General features: G+C 34.2%; 1 protein-coding gene across 1 annotated transcript in view; it reads right to left on the bottom strand.

Moving 5' to 3' along the window:
* Positions 1-20552, bottom strand: part of LOC149808114 (uncharacterized) — a 206462-nt gene that overhangs the window by 120824 nt on the left and 65086 nt on the right. The window contains exon 2 of the mRNA XM_089964268.1: positions 373-609. Coding sequence (XP_089820394.1) covers positions 373-599 — 227 coding nt within the window. The 5' untranslated portion in view covers positions 600-609. The remainder of the gene's footprint in view (positions 1-372; positions 610-20552) is intronic.

Raw genomic sequence — 20552 nt, 5'->3', positions numbered from 1 at the left:
ATAATAATAATAATAATATTCAGTGCATGAAATTTGCTTTTGTTTTAAAAAATTATTACAGGTGAACAAATATACAAATGGCAGTTTTTCCTTTTCCATGTCTAGCTGTTATTAACAAGCTTGACAGCATTAGCTAAAAAAGATTTTTCAAGGCTACTGCCCTGTCGACTACATTGGATATCTGTGGCACAATGTTTATTCTGGACCAAACAAACAATGGAATGGGTGTTGGGGTTAGGACTGTTATAGATCTGGCCAAGATATATTGTTAAAATTGTACATTCTACATGGCTCTGAAAAACAATAGGTTTGGAAGTGGCAATTCTTTATATAAAAAATCCGGGGCACCTGTGACAAAATTATCTGACTCACCATCTGGACAAAGCTGACGATGGCCATGACCTTCGTGTGATCTTGGCGAGAACAAGATATTTTCTGTATGTTGCCTTCTCTGCAGAATTTTCAGGCTCAGATGGTATATTCCACTGACAGGGCAATTTTGCATGCCAGATATCCTTTTGCTTCTCTGCCTTCTTGTGTTGTCCATGTGCCCAAAGATGTTGGTGCTCTGGAACTAATTCCTCTCTATGTCCATCCATTTATGCTGTCCTGTAAATACATCCACATTCATTTAACTATCATAATAATTGAAGTTTGAAAACTTAGTAAATTACTTGCAGTGAGTAGTGTTGTCTGACAATCATCCACCAAGCCCGTACTGATACTGATGGACAGTTTTGGGTCTGATCTCACCTGTTCATAAAATCATGCAATTGACAAATCTATCTCCAAAACATCGGTGTGCATTTTAGACATGTACTGGTATTTCTTGTGGCTCTTGAGTTACAGTTGGCTGAAGAGACCTTTTGAAGATATGTACAGAATATTTCAGGATTAAATAGTATATATGACAGCTTATAAATGCCTCTGGATTTAGACATCACCTCTTGTTGCCATTTTGAATCTCGCAGCAATATATGTCAGTTCCATCAGACCCAGCAAACAATCACATGCAACTTTCACTAATTCGCTTATTTTAAAGTTTATTTGATTTGGTCATGTGACCTGACTCAAGTGTCCTTGGAATTGTCAGGTGACTGTCTTATGTACTTAGGATGTAAGCATTTATACACAACAGGTAAAAAATATTCCAAAATATTCCAAAAACCCTGTTACAGAGTTTTTCTCATTCTTTTCGTTTACCACATAATTAGAATTGTTTTACAAAATGACAAATAATATTTGTCATGTCAAGTCACATGACTAAAGCAACCAAATCTATTTAATGAGCTAAAGTCAGATCTAATTAGTAGCTGGATTTGATTGAAGAAATGCAGGTGTTGCCATGAAATATGAAATGGTGACAGAAGGTAGGGTTGTGTTATTATTTCACATGGAATTACAAGTTGTCAGGCATCTAATTCTGAAATATTCTATACATGTCAGTAAAAGACACCTTCAGCTGATCATAACTCAGGAGCCAAGAGAAATATGAGTTAGTGTCTAAAATGTACACTACTGTATTGCAGACTGACTTGCCTATGTCAATTGCATGATTTTATGAAGAGGTGAAATCAGACCCAAACCATGGATAAGTATCAGTACAGATTTGAGGGGTTAATTTATCACATTTGAGTTGAGTGTCGAGTCCTCCAAACCTTACATCTGGACATGAGAGGGAACAAGTGAACAGAGGTCTCACATGCACAATAAAAACAGCATAATCCCATTTAAACTAAAGTTTCATATTTTGATCATCCTTATAATGGGGCAAAGGTATTAATTACTTTTTTTTTAGGAAAAATCCCTCAAAAATATGCTGCTGTGAAACAAGAAATTCTGGATTAACTTGCCAGAAGTGGTAATCCCACCCAGTTTGAAATAATATTTGACATGGCAACAGAATCCATTTTAATCCCCAATTAGACTTTATAAATAGTCATCCTTGATTTATTTTAAAAACAAATGTGGCAACAAGTTATAAAATGTCATCATTATAATTCCAGGTACAACACGATAAGCATCATCTGCAATTTACAGTTCACCTCCTATACATTAATGTAGCTTATAATTCCAGGTACAGCATGATTACTCTACCCTAATTACACATTTTTTTAATTACACCTTAACAATCATATCTGACATAGCTATATTTAAATCTCTTGAAATAACTGCATTCTTTGAACTTTGAAATTTGTGATAAACCTATCTGCTTTTAAGTAAGTATCATACAAAATAAATCTGCAAATTTCATTATAAATACATCAAAATGTAATTCAGTTTGTTACACACTATCTGGTACAGAACTGGCTATCTGTCTTAATGTTCACTGAGCCTCTATGACGTTCAATGATTAGCTTCTCTAAGACACTTTCATTCTGCATTCAGATTTTCATCATGATCAAAGTACTGAAGGTACTAATGGTTTGGTTGTTGTTGTTGTGGGGTTTAATGCCATTTTTCAGCACACATTAGGCTATGCATGGCGGCCAGTATTAATGGTGGAGCAAGAACCCGGGAAAACACCGGGAAGAACCACTGACCCACGAGAAGCTACTGGCAAGCTTTCTCACATACCCACATTGGCCAAATCCTAGACTCATACCCACACAGACAGAGGTGAGATGGCAGTCATCCATAATGGAGAGTGCTTTAGACCACTTAGTTTCTCAGGGCCCCACTAATGGTTTGGTAGGATGGACATGACAGTGTAATGAACATGGTCACAAGGCTAAAAATAACTTGTGCAATATTCATACTGACTCCTACATTTATGATGATTAAAAAATACCAACATGGTTTTATCAGACTTATTAATACATACTACTAAAGTCTTTTTCTCATTTTCTTCATCAGTCAAACAAAAACAAATATAACATTATTTCTAAAATAGTCATTGACATTATTTCAGTGTCTGGAAATCAATAACCACTTGAAAAAACTTGGACATATTATTCTGCACAACAAGAATGAGGAAGAATGCCGTATGACATTTCTAGATAACGATTATTACATCTTCTAGAGGAGGGTGGGAAGGGGCTTGTTATCTTCTTCCACACCAGGTGATCAAAACAACTAAACATTTTAACAACTTTGGAGGAAAAATCCATACAAGAAACATTCATTATTAATCTAATTCTAGTTAGCAAGTGTTACATTCATTTCTTGTTTTACCTGTGCTCAACAGTAATTGAATAAAGTAAAAAAGGTGGCAAAAGAAAGAAATCCTTGCAAAAACATATTTGATTTTTATTACAGGTCAAACTAATCTTTCTGAAATATGGCTATTGTTCAGTGTCTACCTGCTCACAAACACACACCTGCATAACCCCTATGGTTTCATAATCCCTATGGTCTCTTCCACATAAGCACAACTGAAACTTCTCTGTCCAGCTCTCCTCATTTCTCAGACTGGGATTACAGAACACTACTGACGGTATCCATCAAATGCTTGAAGTAGAATAGGAAATTTCCACCCATGGGTCAGGATCTGGCATTAGACATGACACAAAATTTTATTCCTGAGGGTGGAAATCCTATAATGAAGTATAATGAAGGGTTCCTCTTGTCACATTTCTTAACAAAAATTTGAGGGTCAAAGTTCAAATAGCTTATTGTGAATTCATATGTAACTTTGAAACAGCAAAACTCAATAAGTAATGAAATAGTCTATATTTCAGCTTTGATCTAGAATTGATTTACCCTTCAGAAATAATGAGGAAATACTTTGTGTGATGCTCATTTGTTCAGTGTGAAATGGCCTATTTTTAGCACAATTTCAACCACTACTCCTTTTAGTATGTAAATGTGTTGCAATTAATGTTTATCTGGATTACTATGAAAGAATGTTGAGGTGACAACTGAATTTGGAAGTTTATGCTCACAACAAAAGGTCGAATTAGTTAAGTGTCTCAACAAAGGTCATGTGAGGTTGGAAAGTGCCTGTATCCTGCATCAGTGTTTTACACTGGAAAACGTGATCATACACATATAGGAATGTTAGAATAATGAATCCCTAGCATTGTTTCACTCACACTTGATTTACTAACACTTTCCGCCAATGTTTTTTTTTTCATTCTACTCCATGCACATCACATCAAATTTTAAAGCAATATTTCAAATGAATTCCTTAAATTATCTTTCAGAATAAACAATTATTGAAAATCCTACTAGTACGCCAATAAAACATTACTGAAAATCCAACAAGTATGCCAATAAAACATTACTGAAAATCCTACAAGTACGCCAATAAAACATTACTGAAAATCCAACAAGTACGCCAATAAAACATTACCGAAAATCCAACAAGTACGCCAATAAAACATTACTGAAAATCCTACAAGTATGCCAATAAAACATTACTGAAAATCCTACAAGTACGCCAATAAAACATTACTGAAAATCCAACAAGTACGCCAATAAAACATTACTGAAAATCCAACAAGGACGCCAATAAAACATTACTGAAAATCCAACAAGTACGCCAATAAAACATTACTGAAAATCCTACAAGGACGCCAATAAAACATTACTGAAAATCCAACAAGTACGCCAATAAAACATTACTGAAAATCCTACAAGTACGCCAATAAAACATTACTGAAAATCCAACAAGTACGCCAATAAAACATTACTGAAAATCCAACAAGTACGCCAATAAAACATTACTGAAAATCCTACAAGTACGCCAATAAAACATTACTGAAAATCCAACAAGTACGCCAATAAAACATTACTGAAAATCCTACAAGTACGCCAATAAAACATTACTGAAAATCCAACAAGTACGCCAATAAAACATTACTGATTAGATGGTTTACTTCATACTTAAATGAGAGAACACAACATGTTTACATAAATAATGTTCCGTCTGAACCTGAAACAATTAGATTTGGAGTACCACAAGGCTCAATTCTAGGTCCACTACTATTCATTTTATTTATTAATGACCTACCACTTTTACTAAGAGACTCAATATCATCTACAGATCTCTATGCAGATGACACAACATTGTCAGACATCCAAAACACAAAGCATGAGCTCGAAATTTCTTTACAGAATGCACTAAACAAACTGGAAAACTGGTGCACATGTAATGGCATGGTGGTAAATACTGGTAAAACTAAAATATTACTTATCTCAACACGGCAAAGAAGGACAAATCTTGATAGTGATGAACTATGTCTGACATGGAAGGATACAAATCTGCAAATAGTCTGTCATGATAGGCTACTTGGTGTTCTGGTAGATAATAACCTATCATGGACTGAACATATCAAACATACCAGTAAAAAAGTCAATTCAAGTTTATGGCTTCTCAGTAGGATAAGACATTTTCTCCCTGAAAGGCACAGGAAACTATTTTATAACAGTTACATACAACCCTATTTGGACTACTGTAGTACAGTATGGGGTAATTCAAATGATAAAAACATAGCAAAGCTGGCACATCTTCAAAAAAGAGCATTTGGGCTAATATCAATCCAGAAAGAAAGCAAGGAAAGTTTAGCTGGTAGGTTAAAAATATTACCTATTAAAGACCGAATCTGTTTGAGAAAAGCCAAATTAATGTACAGGATATCTCAGAATAGTGCTCCTGAATATTTACAATCACTATTCCAGTATAGGCTACCTGGTAATACTCCCCACCTGCGATCCATGTCTACCAAACAGTATAAAATTCCCAAACCAAATAAGGAGTTATTTAAAAAAAGTTTCCAATACTCTGGAACTCTGCTCTGGAATAGTATTCCAGCTGAGATTAGAAATGCCCACTCTATTTCCTTCTTCCAAACCCAATATATTCAGTGGCTTCAGAGATGCAGCTTAAATAAATAAATTCCTTTGTATGAGGGCCTCAAGGTAGATTAGTTTTTAGCTAATTGTGTTACCCTCTTTAAATAAGGTCATTATTATTATTATTATTATTATTATACTGAAAATCCAACAAGTATGTCAATAAAACATTACTGAAAATCCAACAAGTACGCCAATAAAACATTACTGAAAATCCAACAAGTACGCCAATAAAACATTACTGAAAATCCTACAAGTACGCCAATAAACAATTATTGAAAATCCAACAAGTACGTGAATAAAACATTACTGAAAATCCTACAAGTACGCCAATAAAACATTACTGAAAATCCAACAAGTACGCCAATAAAACATTACTGAAAATCCAACAAGTACGCCAATAAAACATTATTGAAAATCCAACAAGTACGCCAATAAAACATTACTGAAAATCCTACAAGTACGCCAATAAAACATTACTGAAAATCCAACAAGTACGCCAATAAAACATTACTGAAAATCCATCAAGTACGCCAATAAACAATTATTGAAAATCCAACAAGTATGTCAATAAAACATTACTGAAAATCCTACAAGTACGCCAATAAAACATTACTGAAAATCCAACAAGTACGCCAATGAAACATTACTGAAAATCCAACAAGTACGTCAATAAAACATTACTGAAAATCCAACAAGTACGCCAATAAAACATTACTGAAAATCCTACAAGTACGCCAATAAAACATTACTGAAAATCCAACAAGTACGCCAATAAAACATTACTGAAAATCCAACAAGTACGCCAATAAAACATTACTGAAAATCCAACAAGTACGCCAATAAAACATTGTTGAAAATCCAACAAGTACGCCAATAAAACATTACTGAAAATCCTACAAGTATGCCAATAAAACATTACTGAAAATCCTACAAGTACGCCAATAAAACATTACTGAAAATCCAACAAGTACGCCAATAAAACATTACTGAAAATCCAACAAGTACGCCAATAAAACATTACTGAAAATCCAACAAGTACGCCAATAAAACATTACTGAAAATCCAACAAGTACGCCAATAAAACATTACTGAAAATCCAACAAGTACGCCAATAAAACATTACTGAAAATCCTACAAGTATGCCAATAAAACATTACTGAAAATCCAACAAGTACACCAATAAAACATTACTGAAAATCCAACAAGTACGCCAATAAAACATTACTGAAAATCCAACAAGGACGCCAATAAAACATTACTGAAAATCCTACAAGTACACCAATAAAACATTACTGAAAATCCAACAAGTACGCCAATAAAACATTATCGAAAATCCAACAAGTACGCCAATAAAACATTACTGAAAATCCAACAAGTACGCCAATAAAACATTACTGAAAATCCAACAAGTATGCCAATAAAACATTACTGAAAATCCAACAAGTACGCCAATAAAACATTACTGAAAATCCAACAAGTACGCCAATAAAACATTATTGAAAATCCAACAAGTACGCCAATAAAACATTACTGAAAATCCTACAAGTATGCCAATAAAACATTATATATTCTTCCAACAACAACAAAAAATGGTCACTTCTCTGTGACGGCTTCTCACTTCTTCCAATTTTGTTTGGTGGGAGAATTGACTTTTTCCAGTTTTCAAGCTCAGTTATGATCTTTTTAAACTAATAATTTCAACACAACTACATGTTTAAGCCTAAAACCACGACACCGATTTTCACAACTCTGGGTATGCCGTTACTTATACAGTCTGCAACTAACCTATCTGGGCTTGAGTTAAACACAAAACTCAAAAGTGTCAACTTCTTTTATTGTAAGGGTAATTGTACCGACAGAGATGCAGATAGTCTTCTAGTTTGTTGATTATATATGGATTCTGATGCATCCATTAGTCATGAAATATGTGCTTTGAATTCTTTAATATATGTACTAATCTATAAATAACTGAACCAAGTGGGGCCCCATGTGCCTGAAGTATAACAAATCATTCCAAAAGCATGTTTTTACATGCAAGATATTTTTGTTTAAAACTTTTAACAGATCCTGCGGCTTCAATAGTCGAAAATATTTCAAATTTTATATAAACTGTTCCCAAGTTATTAGGTTGATTTGACTTTATGAGATCATCTTAAAGTATATAGTTCCCCATCATACTGGTCAACAGATTCTTGCAAATATTACAGTTAACACATTTGTAACCCCATCATACTGGTCAACAGGTTCTTGCAAATATTACAGTTAAAACATTTGTAACCCCATCATACTGGTCAACAGGTTCTTGCAAATATTACAGTTAACACATTTGTAACCCCATCATACTGGTCAACATGTTCTTGCAAATATTACAGTTAACACATTTGTAACCCCATCATACTGGTCAACAGGTTCTTGCAAATATTACAGTTAACACATTTGTAACCCCATCATACTGGTCAACAGGTTCTTGCAAATATTACAGTTAACACATTTGTAAACATGTAATGCTTTATGAAAATTTATTCAGTCACTTACTTCACTCTGTTTCAATTCATGGTTACAGAGAATTACCCAAATTTAGGCTATAAGTTTGCTTCTGAATTTTGTTAAAGCTTGATAACAGCATCTCAGTGAGGTTCCTATGCCGACAAACAATAGTCAGTAACTGGCAAACATGAGGCATTATTGTAAATTATTCAACTTTGATGAATAGGTATGTCTTAATTTACTTAGTTATATCACTTGTCAATAATTTACATACATAGTCAACACATTTATTCAATTTTAAAACATATCCAACTATTCCCACTAAAAGCTTTCTCATGTAACATTTTCAATCACTGGATCAATCTATTGTAACTGTCTTTTTTATCCATTTTGTTTGTGAATCATTTATAACAATTTTATTTTGTTGTTACCATAACTTGATATGTTTCTGATCTGAGTTCAGTTAAAAAGTACAATATTTACATCACACCCTGGAGCCAGTACTGTATTTGCATATCATACATAAAGAGCTTAATTACCAACCTGGAACATTATACACACTGTGCTTAATTACCAACCTGGAACATTATGCACAAATGGCTTAATTACCAACCTGGAACATTATACACAAATGGCTTAATTACCAACCTGGAACATTATACACAAATGGCTTAATTACCAACCTGGAACATTATACACAAATGGCTTAATTACCAACCTGGAACATTATACACAAATTGCTTAATTACCAACCTGGAACATTATACACAAATGGCTTAATTACCAACCTGGAACATTATACACAATGGGCTTAATTATCAACCTGGAGTGTTTATACATAAAGGACTAAATTACCAACATGTAACATCATACATCAAGGGCTAAATTACCAACCTGGAACATCATACATCAAAGGCTAAATTACCAACCTGGAACATTTAATACAAATGGTACATTACCAATCTGGGACATTATACATCATGGGCTAAATTACCAGCTCGGAACATCATATATCAATGGCTAAATTATCAACCTGGACCATTGCCAACCTGGAACATTATACACCAAGGGCTAAATTATCAACCTGGACCATTGCCAACCAGGAACATTATACACCAAGGGCTAAATTATCAACCTGGACCATTGCCAACCTGGAACATTATACATCAAGGGCTAAATTATCAACCTGGACCATTGCCAACCTGGAACATTATACACCAAGGGCTAAATTGCCAACCTGGACCATTGCCAACCTGGAACATTATACATCAAGGGCTAAATTATCAACCTGGACCATTGCCAACCAGGAACATTATACACCAAGGGCTAAATTATCAACCTGGACCATTGCCAACCTGGAACATTATACACCAAGGGCTAAATTATCAACCTGGACCATTGCCAACCTGGAACATTATACATCAAGGGCTAAATTATCAACCTGGACCATTGCCAACCAGGAACATTATACACCAAGGGCTAAATTATCAACCTGGACCATTGCCAACCTGGAACATTATACACCAAGGACTAAATTATCAACCTGGACCATTGCCAACCTGGAACATTATATACCAAGGGCTAAATTGCCAACCTGGAACATTACTTGCAGGAGATGTCCAAAATAACTGGTTTTTGTTATAGTACTAGCATAGACATGTACAAATTAACCTGGACTATTACCAGCATAGTGTAAAAATCTGCATAGACCATTATGACACCACACCACTATAACAACCCTATGGTATTAAACTAAGTAAAAAAAGAGTGAACACCAGTAAGTTTTGTAAAATTCAACAAATAACTTATTTCCCTAAATTAAAAAGTGAAAATTTAAAAAGAACTTAGAGTAATGCAAATTAAATCCCAAAATAGTCCAAACACTTCTATCACTAGTCCTAATGAATAAAGTTCGAATTAAATTCCAGTGGTGTTCGAAATAAGGTCTAGTGCTGAAGGCATTGGTGTGCCTGTAGTCTTGAATGTACTAATGTACCAGTAACCTGAAGTGTGATGAAGTATGAACAATCTTCCAATTAATCACAATAATATAATCCAAGATGTCCTTCTCTGAATTTAATACAACTCCAAGCTAATGTTTCTGTTCAAGAATATTATTTAAGAGCACTTTGTATTTCCAGTGAATTATAATTTGATTTAATAAATTAATCCAAATCAAATACTGAATACAACAATGAAACTGATTTCTGCTTTAGATGTTGTTGCAGGAATGAGTAATTTCTCAAGTAAACAAGATTATAAAGCCCTCTACTTGACCAAGGTCACAATTAACACATTCTGGAAACACTATGACTTGATGGAATTTTCAATTCTAGAACATTTCAAGATGTTTACAAGATAAAATCTGTTACTAAAACTATAATAAGGATGTGGTAAGCATCAGGTAAGCTAGGTATTTTTTATGGGGGAATTCCAATAACCATGACCCAGACCCCTGTAAATATATTTACTTCTATTGATAATGATCCTAATATTTAACCCACACTCATAGAAAAATATTAGCTATGCATAATTTGTTTACCAAAGTAAAAACATCATCCATATTTTTAGTTAAGAACACAGTGAACTTGATTTAGGATAAGGTAAAGTCCAAAATAGAATTATAACTTATAATCAAGGACAAAAATTAATACAAAAACAAATTAAATATATACAACACTACATTGACATGCTCAGGTGTGTCATCAACAATTTGTGTCAGCCACTGGCACAAAAGAATTCTGAACCCTACTTACAGTTAGGTGAGGTGTTAATGATGAAATGGTGACATTAGCATAAATGGAACATTATATGTCTGCACCCCCCCACCCCCCCGATTTGTTTAATAGTCGTCTGTCGGCACTAAAATGGGCAAGCTTGACTCTGATGAATAATATCTGACAGATCTCAATGACCTTTGGTCAAGATTCGAGTTCATGAAATAAATGTAATGAGAAGAAACAAGTATTTTCTCATCAGATTTATAACCTCTGATCTTTAAACCCCAAATCTACTTTTCTCAATTTTACAAAAAGTAAAAGCTATCCAAACTCTGCATTGTCAAAGAACTTACTCTAGAACAAAAGTGCTAATGCAAAACCCTTTATCTTAAAATCAAAATGACCATGAATTTTGACCTTTAAATCAACCATTCACAAGTTTCTACGGTTCCTACAGCCCCAAAGAGCTTTTGTTCAAGGACTTTTCAAGTACAGTAGTTTTCAAAAGCCTCCACAAATTTTCAAGGAACATTTTTCTTACAGCACTGAGCAGAAACTAAACAAGGAACAAATGGACAGACAGACAGATAAATGAATGGGCATCACAAAATGATACTCTGACTTATGGTGGCTTTCACATGATCTCCCAGACCAATAGAAAGGGCAGCAATACACGACAACTGTATGGTCTCACGATCATTAGAACTATACAAATACCTGCTGGTGATAATTGTGAAGTAACCAGTGTGAAGTGTGCAGTTTTGTTCTCAAATTGTGCCTACTTTCACTGCTTAATCCATAACTGTGCCATTTAAGCCTGTTTGTTATTCAAGGTTATGATAATGCCTGGAGCCCTTTGATTTCTTCTACACAATTCAGATCAAGCTTTTTTGCACGGTCTTTTCTGGAGTTTAGTTACTAAAATGAAGACAATGTATATCCTTAACAAACAAAACTAAATATCCCATTTTTCTACTAAATATCCAGTTTTTCTGCTGTGAAACACCTGTTTTCAGTTAAAATTGCTGTTAAATAGCAGTTTTTCTGAGAAGTTACTCCACCTAGAAACAGAAAAACAGTTACAATGTAGTTTTGCTTTAATAATACATAAAACAAGGATTGAAAAGAAGAAAAACAAATTGTTTCAAGTTTTAATTTGCTGATTTGAAAATGAAGTTATACCAAGAGTAAAATATAAGTTATTTTACAAGACCAGCTTTTTGGATAACCACCCAGGTAATCCAAGTCCAGTCACTTGAGCAGTAAAATGGAAAAATCCAGTTTTCTTGTATCTTAACATTTCAGTCAAAAGCACAAAATAACTTTCAAATTAAATGCAATGTTAGGTCTCAATAGTCTACAGTATGCGCATTGACTTTTACTAAAAATCCATGTTTCCACCAAGGACCTTAATCGTTTCATGCCGTTTCTATCATTGACCAGATATAGTGGTCACTGTGGATTGTCCACATCGTGGCTCATTGTCAGTGGATTAAGTTTTATTGACCCAATTAGAAAGTTGCAGCAATATAATTATCTAACTGCGGACTTCCACAACCTTGTGTGGAACCTACCTCAACTCAGCTATGGTCCACAGTACAGAATGCTCTATATAAATTGCACACAATTATGTTTATTATTTAAAGACTCACGCCCTAAAACACATTCACATACATGTATAGTGAGATAAAAGATAAAGTTCCAAGGAAAGAATGCAGAGTTTATTCATTGCTTCACAAAATATATCAAGTTTAATTATAGGTTATTTAATCAGAGAACAAGAGTGAGTGATTCTGCTTTGAACCAAATGGAATCACATGTATCAGTGGATTTCATTGATTTATTAAAATATTTTTAGAAATGTGAGAAAAGCAGTCATTTTTTTTATTTATTCCAGTCCCTTTAAAATTATTAGGTTAACATCTTCATTCACAATGAAATACAAACATTTGTATCCAATACAAACATTACTGTCCAATACATGACTGCTCCAGTGGCCTCATGGTTACAGCATCCACCTCGGATGGGGGAGGTCATGGGTTCGATCCCTGGCAGAATCATATCAAAGACTTACAAAACTGGTACTAACAGCTGCCTCACTTGGTGCTCAGCATTAAGAGGTTAGTGTTAGGACTGGTCGGCCTGGTGTCAGGATAATGTGACTAGGTGGGACATCATGCTACGTGTCTGCAACATGATGCCCCAGTGCTAGACATCACTATAAACTGCCACACTGCAGACATCATAGTGATTTGACTGAAATATTGTTAAAGCTATGTTAAAAATCCTAATCACACACACAAACATACATGCATACATACATACATATATACGTTTATACGTACACACATATGTCCATCCATCCATCTATCCATCCATCCATCCATACATACATACGAGCAAGAACACTTAAATATTTATATATATATATATATATATATATATATATATATATATATATATATATATATATATATATATATAGTAATTCTTTCCAAAGTTTATTCTACAAGAATAATATGCCACTGTATGTTAAAATTTACAGATACATGAGCTGAGCTACGATAACTTGTTTTTCTGCATGTTTATCCACAAACTTTGAAACAGCATTGTTTATGAGAGAGTACAACAATTTTTTAAATACTCGGAATTGTGTACTCTGTATTGACTACTGTTCTCTATCAGTGATCATTCATGTCATGAATGAAATGGTTTCAGTGAGAAAAATAAAATAGCTTTCTATCCTTACTTCTTTTTAAAAATCTACATGCACTGGTTGAAGAGTGCCATTCTTACTTGGAAGTAAGCCGCTATGCCCATTACTGTTACTGAACTCCCTGCCTTGAGTCAACATTGGTTAGTCAGGACACTTCTGACATGTACATGCTGTTCAATAGCAAGCTTCCAAGTTTCAGAATGTACATAACTTTTGAATTAAGATATCACAAAAACTATGGGGGGCCTGAGTGGCTGAGTGGTCTAAAGTGTTCTCCGTTATGGATCACTGCCATCTAACCTCTGTCTGCATGGGTTCGAGTCTAGGATTCGGCCAATGTGGGTATGTGAGAATTCTTGCCAGTAGCTTCTCGTGGGTCGATCATTCTTCCCAGGGTTTTCCCAGGTTCTTCCTCCACTGGCCACCATGCATAGCCTGTCATGTGCTGAAAAATGGCGTTAAACCCAACAACAACAAAAACAACAAAAACTATGCACCTATAACTAAAAACATATAAATTAGTGAGAAAAAAAATTAGACTGAGAAACACATTAGATATTAAGTTCTGGTATTGTTATGGAATTACTTTAATACCATAAAAGCTCAGTTGTAGTTCACTTTCATAGAAGGAACCATAAATAAGTACACGTTTACATACACAGCTAAATTAATCATGCTAATATTGTGGAGTCAAAGGCAATTACATATCGCATTACTGTCATTGTCCTGTACAAAATTCCCTTCTTACTCAAGCTAGTTTCAGGGGTCAAATGATTATACTGGATTGTTGTCAGAAAACATGAGACAAGCCCGTCAGTTATAAATGAAGGTGATGCCCAATCAACTAGCTTGCCAAAATCAAAAGTGGGATGTGTGGAAAATTCAGATTTTATTTAGCCCAAAAGATAAATAAAATGATTGATGGTGATCTTAGGTGATTGTATTCAGAATTTTAAACTATATTGCAATCATTCTTTCATAAAAATATTAAGTTTTGTGAATATATACCAGCTATATGCCTTATATAATTGCACACATCTTTTCGTATAGATTATATTACTTTTGTAGGACCACTCATATCACTTTAAAAACTGAACACCTTCATGTGTGGATCAGAGTAAATGAAACAGCTATGTATTTCTAGATGAAATGTTATCGGGAAGAATGCGATTTTGGTAAAAGCAATGAATAAAGCAAAATCTGTACATAATCTTTTGGGACACAGCTATAACTTTTAGCGTGATTTACACTGTGTATGTACCATTCACTATTTTAGCGTGATTTACACTGTGTACGTACCATTCACTATTTTAGCGTGATTTACACTGTAAAATACTGTACAGTATTGTTGCATGATTTGCACTGTGTAAGTATTGTACAATATTGTAGTGTGATTTACACTGTGTAAGTACTGTACACTGTTTTAGCGTGATTTACACTGTAAGTACTGTATAGTATCTTAGCATGATTTACACTGTAAGTACTGTACAGTATTGTTGCGTGATTTACACTAAGTACCGTACACTATTTTAGCATGATTTATACTGTAAATACTGTACAGTATTGTTGTGTGATTTGCACTAAGTATTGTACACTAATGTAGTGTGATTTGCACTGTGTAAATACATGTACTGTACACTATAGTAGGGGTCTACTGGGTAAACTCTAATCGAACTGTGAATTATGAAGTCTTTATTCAACTTAATTTAGTCTCCTTTTGGAGAAATTGAAAAATGTCATCATGCAAAATAATAACCAAAACAATCGTTATAGTTTATTGACATGTTAATAGGACAAGCTGGTCACTCGTGTGTGAAATATGGTAATCTTGCTGGTGATCTTGGCAATTTCGTCTTGACATTTTTTTGTTGTGTCTAAGCACTGGGACACAGAAAATGTTATATTTTTTATGTGCATTGTGTTCCAAGACTTACCATCATTACTTAAAGCTTGGTTTTGACTCCCAGAGATTCAATACCATATAGGCAATTATTGGCATTATCTGAATAATTACAGATCATTGACCTAACTGCTAAACACTGTATAAATAGTTATATTGATCCATGTTCTTTAGCAGCAAAGTGTTTTATTTGTATTCTATTAAAAAGGATTATTGGGTAAATTGTATAAATTAGTAACAAACTTGATAAACAATATTTGCTTGACATCTGGGTACATTTTGCTTTGTTGTTGTTGTTGTTGTGGGGTTTAACGCCATTTTTCAGCACACGATAGGCTACACATGGCAGCCAGTATTAATGGTGGAGGAAGAACCTGGGAAAACACCAGAAAGAACCACCGACCCACGAGAAGCTACTGGGAAGCTTTCTCACATACCCACATTGGCTGAATCCTAGACTCGAACTGCCGCAGACAGAGGTGAGATGGCAGCAATCCGTAATGAGGAGCACTTGAGACCAGTCGGCCACTCGGGACCCCAGGTACATTTTGCAGTATTTGTCATGTGGATTGAAGAATGTATTGTACCAACTGTATTTCAACATAAACTGTCATAAGCCTTTTACTGACATGAAACATGAGTCAGTAAAAGAACATAGATACTAATAATAAAAATAATAATGTGGATTTAGTACAGTGCCTAATCTTTTGAAACTCTAAATACCCTACAATATTTGATAACATGTAAAAATATATACTATGATAAGATCATAGAAACAAACTCGATAAAATCGTAAATAAAAACATGCTGACAACAATTGATTTCAGTGGACAAAACACACAGCGCACAACTTGAAACACGAGCAAGCAAAGCCTTTTAAAAGGCAACAGTTAAAAGTGAATTTAGTATCTGGTTAAATTGGTAGTTCCCAAACTTTTTCGGGCCACTGCCCCCTTGGTTATCCTTAGCACCCCCTACCTTACCACATAGAAAGCATTATTTAGTATTAGCACCCCCCTCAGTAATCCCACAGCCCCACAGGGGGCATTAACACCCACTTTGGGAACCACTGGGTTAAATTAAAACCACAATTTATGATAATTTCACCCTACCCCCCCCCCAGCCCAAATAAACAGACTGAACTAGTAGATCTTGTATATTGGACAGTAATGTTTGTATTGGACAGCTTAGTTTGGATTTTGATTTTTTTTTAAACCACTAGGCCATATGTATGTATGCATGCATGCATGTATGTATGTATGTCCCACCCAGTCACATTATCCTGACACCAGGCCAACCAGTCCTAACACTAACCTCTTAATGCTGAGTGCCAAGCAAGGCAGCTGTCAGTACCATTTTTGTAGGTCTTTGGTATGACTCAGCCAGGGTTCAAACCCATGACCTCCCACCTCCGAGGCAGATGCATTAACCACTAGGCCATATGTATGTATGTATGTCTCTCTCTCTCTCTCTCTCTCTCTCTCTCTCTCTCTCTCTCTCTCTCTCTCTCTATATATATATATATATATATATATATATATATATATATATATATATATATATATTGGGGTTTCTCCTATCTGTCTGTTAGTGTCAACCTGCAGAATGAATACAAGAGAATCAGGGTGGGGTGCCATAAAACCCATAAAGGCTGCCAAAAAATCTGTCAAAATTCCACATGATTGAGAGGATTTCCACTAGACAGGGGGACTTCAGCTATTCACAGAGGGCACTTAATCCCCTGCCCCTCTTTCCACATTCACTGGATTGAGTGGGCAATCGATAAAATGTGATGCATGTACTACAACTGTCATATCATATTAAAAATGCATGTAACTGTAGTGTAGTGAAATTGAATGACATTTAGATTAATCATAATTTATCACACCTCCTACACACACAAAAATTATCTTGGTAATTTATTTTTACTTCATTTAATTAAAAGTTTTACTGGTTAGTAACTTTTTATAATTACTCATTTTTACTTACTTGAATAGACATTTCTTCAGTAAAATAAGAAAAGTAACTAAAACTATTTCTAAGTAATCAAATTACCTAATTTTTAAGAATTACTTCCATGTTTTACTTGAAAAAGTCCATTTGAAGCATTAAAAAGAAATTACTAAATAACTGTTTACAAGTCAATTGTTTTACTAATTATTACTTAAACAGATAAAACTTAATTAAAAAAAAAGAACTGGAGATTATTAATAAGTAATCAAATTATTTCATTTTCTGGTATCAATTACACAAGTTATGTCAAAATGACAGATTATCTAAAGGAAAAAAAATAGATTAGATTAAACTACTCACATATTGCTTGACCATTAAATTATTAAAAGAATGAAAATAATTACATGCCTCAAATGGTGTTATTGGATTGGAACTCTAGCTCTAGGATAAAGATACATGACTTAAGCTTGTACCAGCAGGCTGCCATTTTCACCATGGTATATTACTTACCGAATTGCAGGATCTATTGAAAATACAGTACATGCTCTACTTATACTGGTCATATACTGCATATATGCTGCACTACTGCAGTACATTTCCAGCATAAATACTCTCCCATGCTCATTTCTAGCATGGAATGCTAAAATGCGGAATATGCAAACTGGAGTTATGCTAATCTGATTTACACGTATCACGATGATTCTGCTTTCCATGATCAATTAATGTCATGCTGAATCTGCAAGCTGCAATCATATAAAACAGACTTTTGTAATTTCACACTAATTCAGTATCCCAGAATACACTGCTATAATGCTGAAAGTATATGCTGCAATCAGGACAAATTTACATACATATGCATGACACGGAAGAATTAAGCAAGGCTGCAGTTATGTTGTAAAAATGGAGCATTTTAATCTGGAGGACACAAATTAGCAACACCTGTAAAATGTTCCCACTCTGAGGCACAATTTGAAAGATGGTATAAATGAAAAGTATGTTCTAAACAATAGTTGTTATTTTGTATAAAATTGGCTATAATTCACTAAAAATGACTAGCTTTAAGAAGAAATAAAACAGAATTATGTTTGCAAACAACCATTTCATAACCATCAAAATCCATTTCTTTCAAGTGATGTAACCCAACAGAAATCACAAGCTGAACATTCTTTCCTACAGTTCCCTTCTAGAGTGCATTAAATTCTGTCATCCAATTTGTTAATAAGGCACTAAGTTTCTCTGTTTTGGGTTTTAATGCCATTTTTCAGCACATGACAAGCTATACATTGCAGCCATGATATATTTCCAACTGATGATATTAAAACCTTAGATTTCACAAAAACACAAGGATAATTCAAGGATATGGGGAACCATGTACAATATAAGATTATGGGAAATAAAATATCAAATACAATTAAAAAAGCTATAAAGAAAAACTTAAAATCAATCAATTCTTGAAACTAAAAAGAGCAACCCATATTCTATTTGGAAAGTTTTCAATGAACTTGTTAGGGAAATACAAATATCAGACCAATAAAATCACACACTTTTAGTAAATGGTACCATTGTCACTGATGACACTGACAGTGCAAATGTTTTCAATGAATTTTCATCAACATCACCACAGAATTAAATGAACTAGTGATAGAAAACAACTTTGATGAACTGAAAAGGTTCTGCATCAGCAAAATCCCTAGAGAGGTATGTTACTTTATCCCATCAACTATTTCAGATTCATAATCAATTTAAGTACAGTAGAACCTGTCTTGAAAGACCAACCCTTCTGCAATAAAATTATGGTCTCTCAAGACAGGTGGTCTCTCATAACAGGTCATAACAATATATAATCATTAAATTAGTTTATTGAGAATATGATCTCTGAAGACAGGTGGTCTCACATAACTGGTCTTTCAAGACAGGTTTTACTGTATTGCAACTTCATCTGCCCCAAATTATGGAAAATTACAAAAATAATGACTATTTACAAATTAAGTTCGAAGGATGATACAGATAATTACTGACCATATTTCGATACTACCAAACTTTTCAAACTTGATTGAAAAACATGTCCATAACTTTGTTCATGTCATATTTAACCAAACACTTGCTATTACACCCTAACCATTCAGGCTTATAACAGAAACATTCATATGAGACTGCTTTGATCTCCCCAACTGATAAATGGCTTCAAGCACTTGATCAAGGTAGAATAATAGGATCTATAATTATAGATTTCAGGAATGCTTTTGCCATGGTGGATCACGAAATCCCATTGCGCAAACAGCACAATTTACCAATGTGAAATTAGACTATTTACCAATGTGACAAAGTACAATTTACCAATGTGACAATCAGACTATTTACCAATTTGACAAAGTACAATTTACCAATGTGACAACAGCACAATTTACCAATTTGACAAAGTACAATTTACCAATGTGACAACAGCACAATTTACCAATGTGACAACAGCACAATTTACCAATGTGACAATTAGACTATTTACCAATGTGACAACAGCACAATTTACCAATGTGACAACAACACAATTAGACTATTTACATCATACTTAAATGAAAGAACACGTGATGTTCTGTCTGGACCTAGAACAATTAAAGGAGGCTTAGATTTATGAATAATCTACCACATTTTTACTGGGGGGCTCAGAGTCATCTATAGGTCTGTATGCAGACAACATAACATTATCAGATATCCAAAACACAAAGCATGAACTGGAAATTTCTTTACAGGATGCCCTAAACAAACTGGACTGGTGCACATGCAATGGCAAGGTGGTAAGTACTGGTAAATTTAAAATATTACTTATCTCAACACAGAAAAAAATGAACAGATCTTGATAGTGAGGAACTATATGCAACATGGAACGATATAAATTTTGCAAATAAAAATTAGTCTTTCTTTTATGAGGGTGACATAATTAGTATAAAAAAAACTAATCTCCATCGTGGCACTCAGTTAC

The sequence above is a fragment of the Sinohyriopsis cumingii genome, chromosome 1 (genome assembly GCF_028554795.1).
Source record: "Sinohyriopsis cumingii isolate HCF-2022 chromosome 1, ASM2855479v2, whole genome shotgun sequence".
NCBI classification, from domain to species: domain Eukaryota; kingdom Metazoa; phylum Mollusca; class Bivalvia; order Unionida; family Unionidae; genus Sinohyriopsis; species Sinohyriopsis cumingii.
Note: the sequence above shows the minus strand (reverse complement) of the source record. Positions and strands in the feature narration are given on the sequence as shown.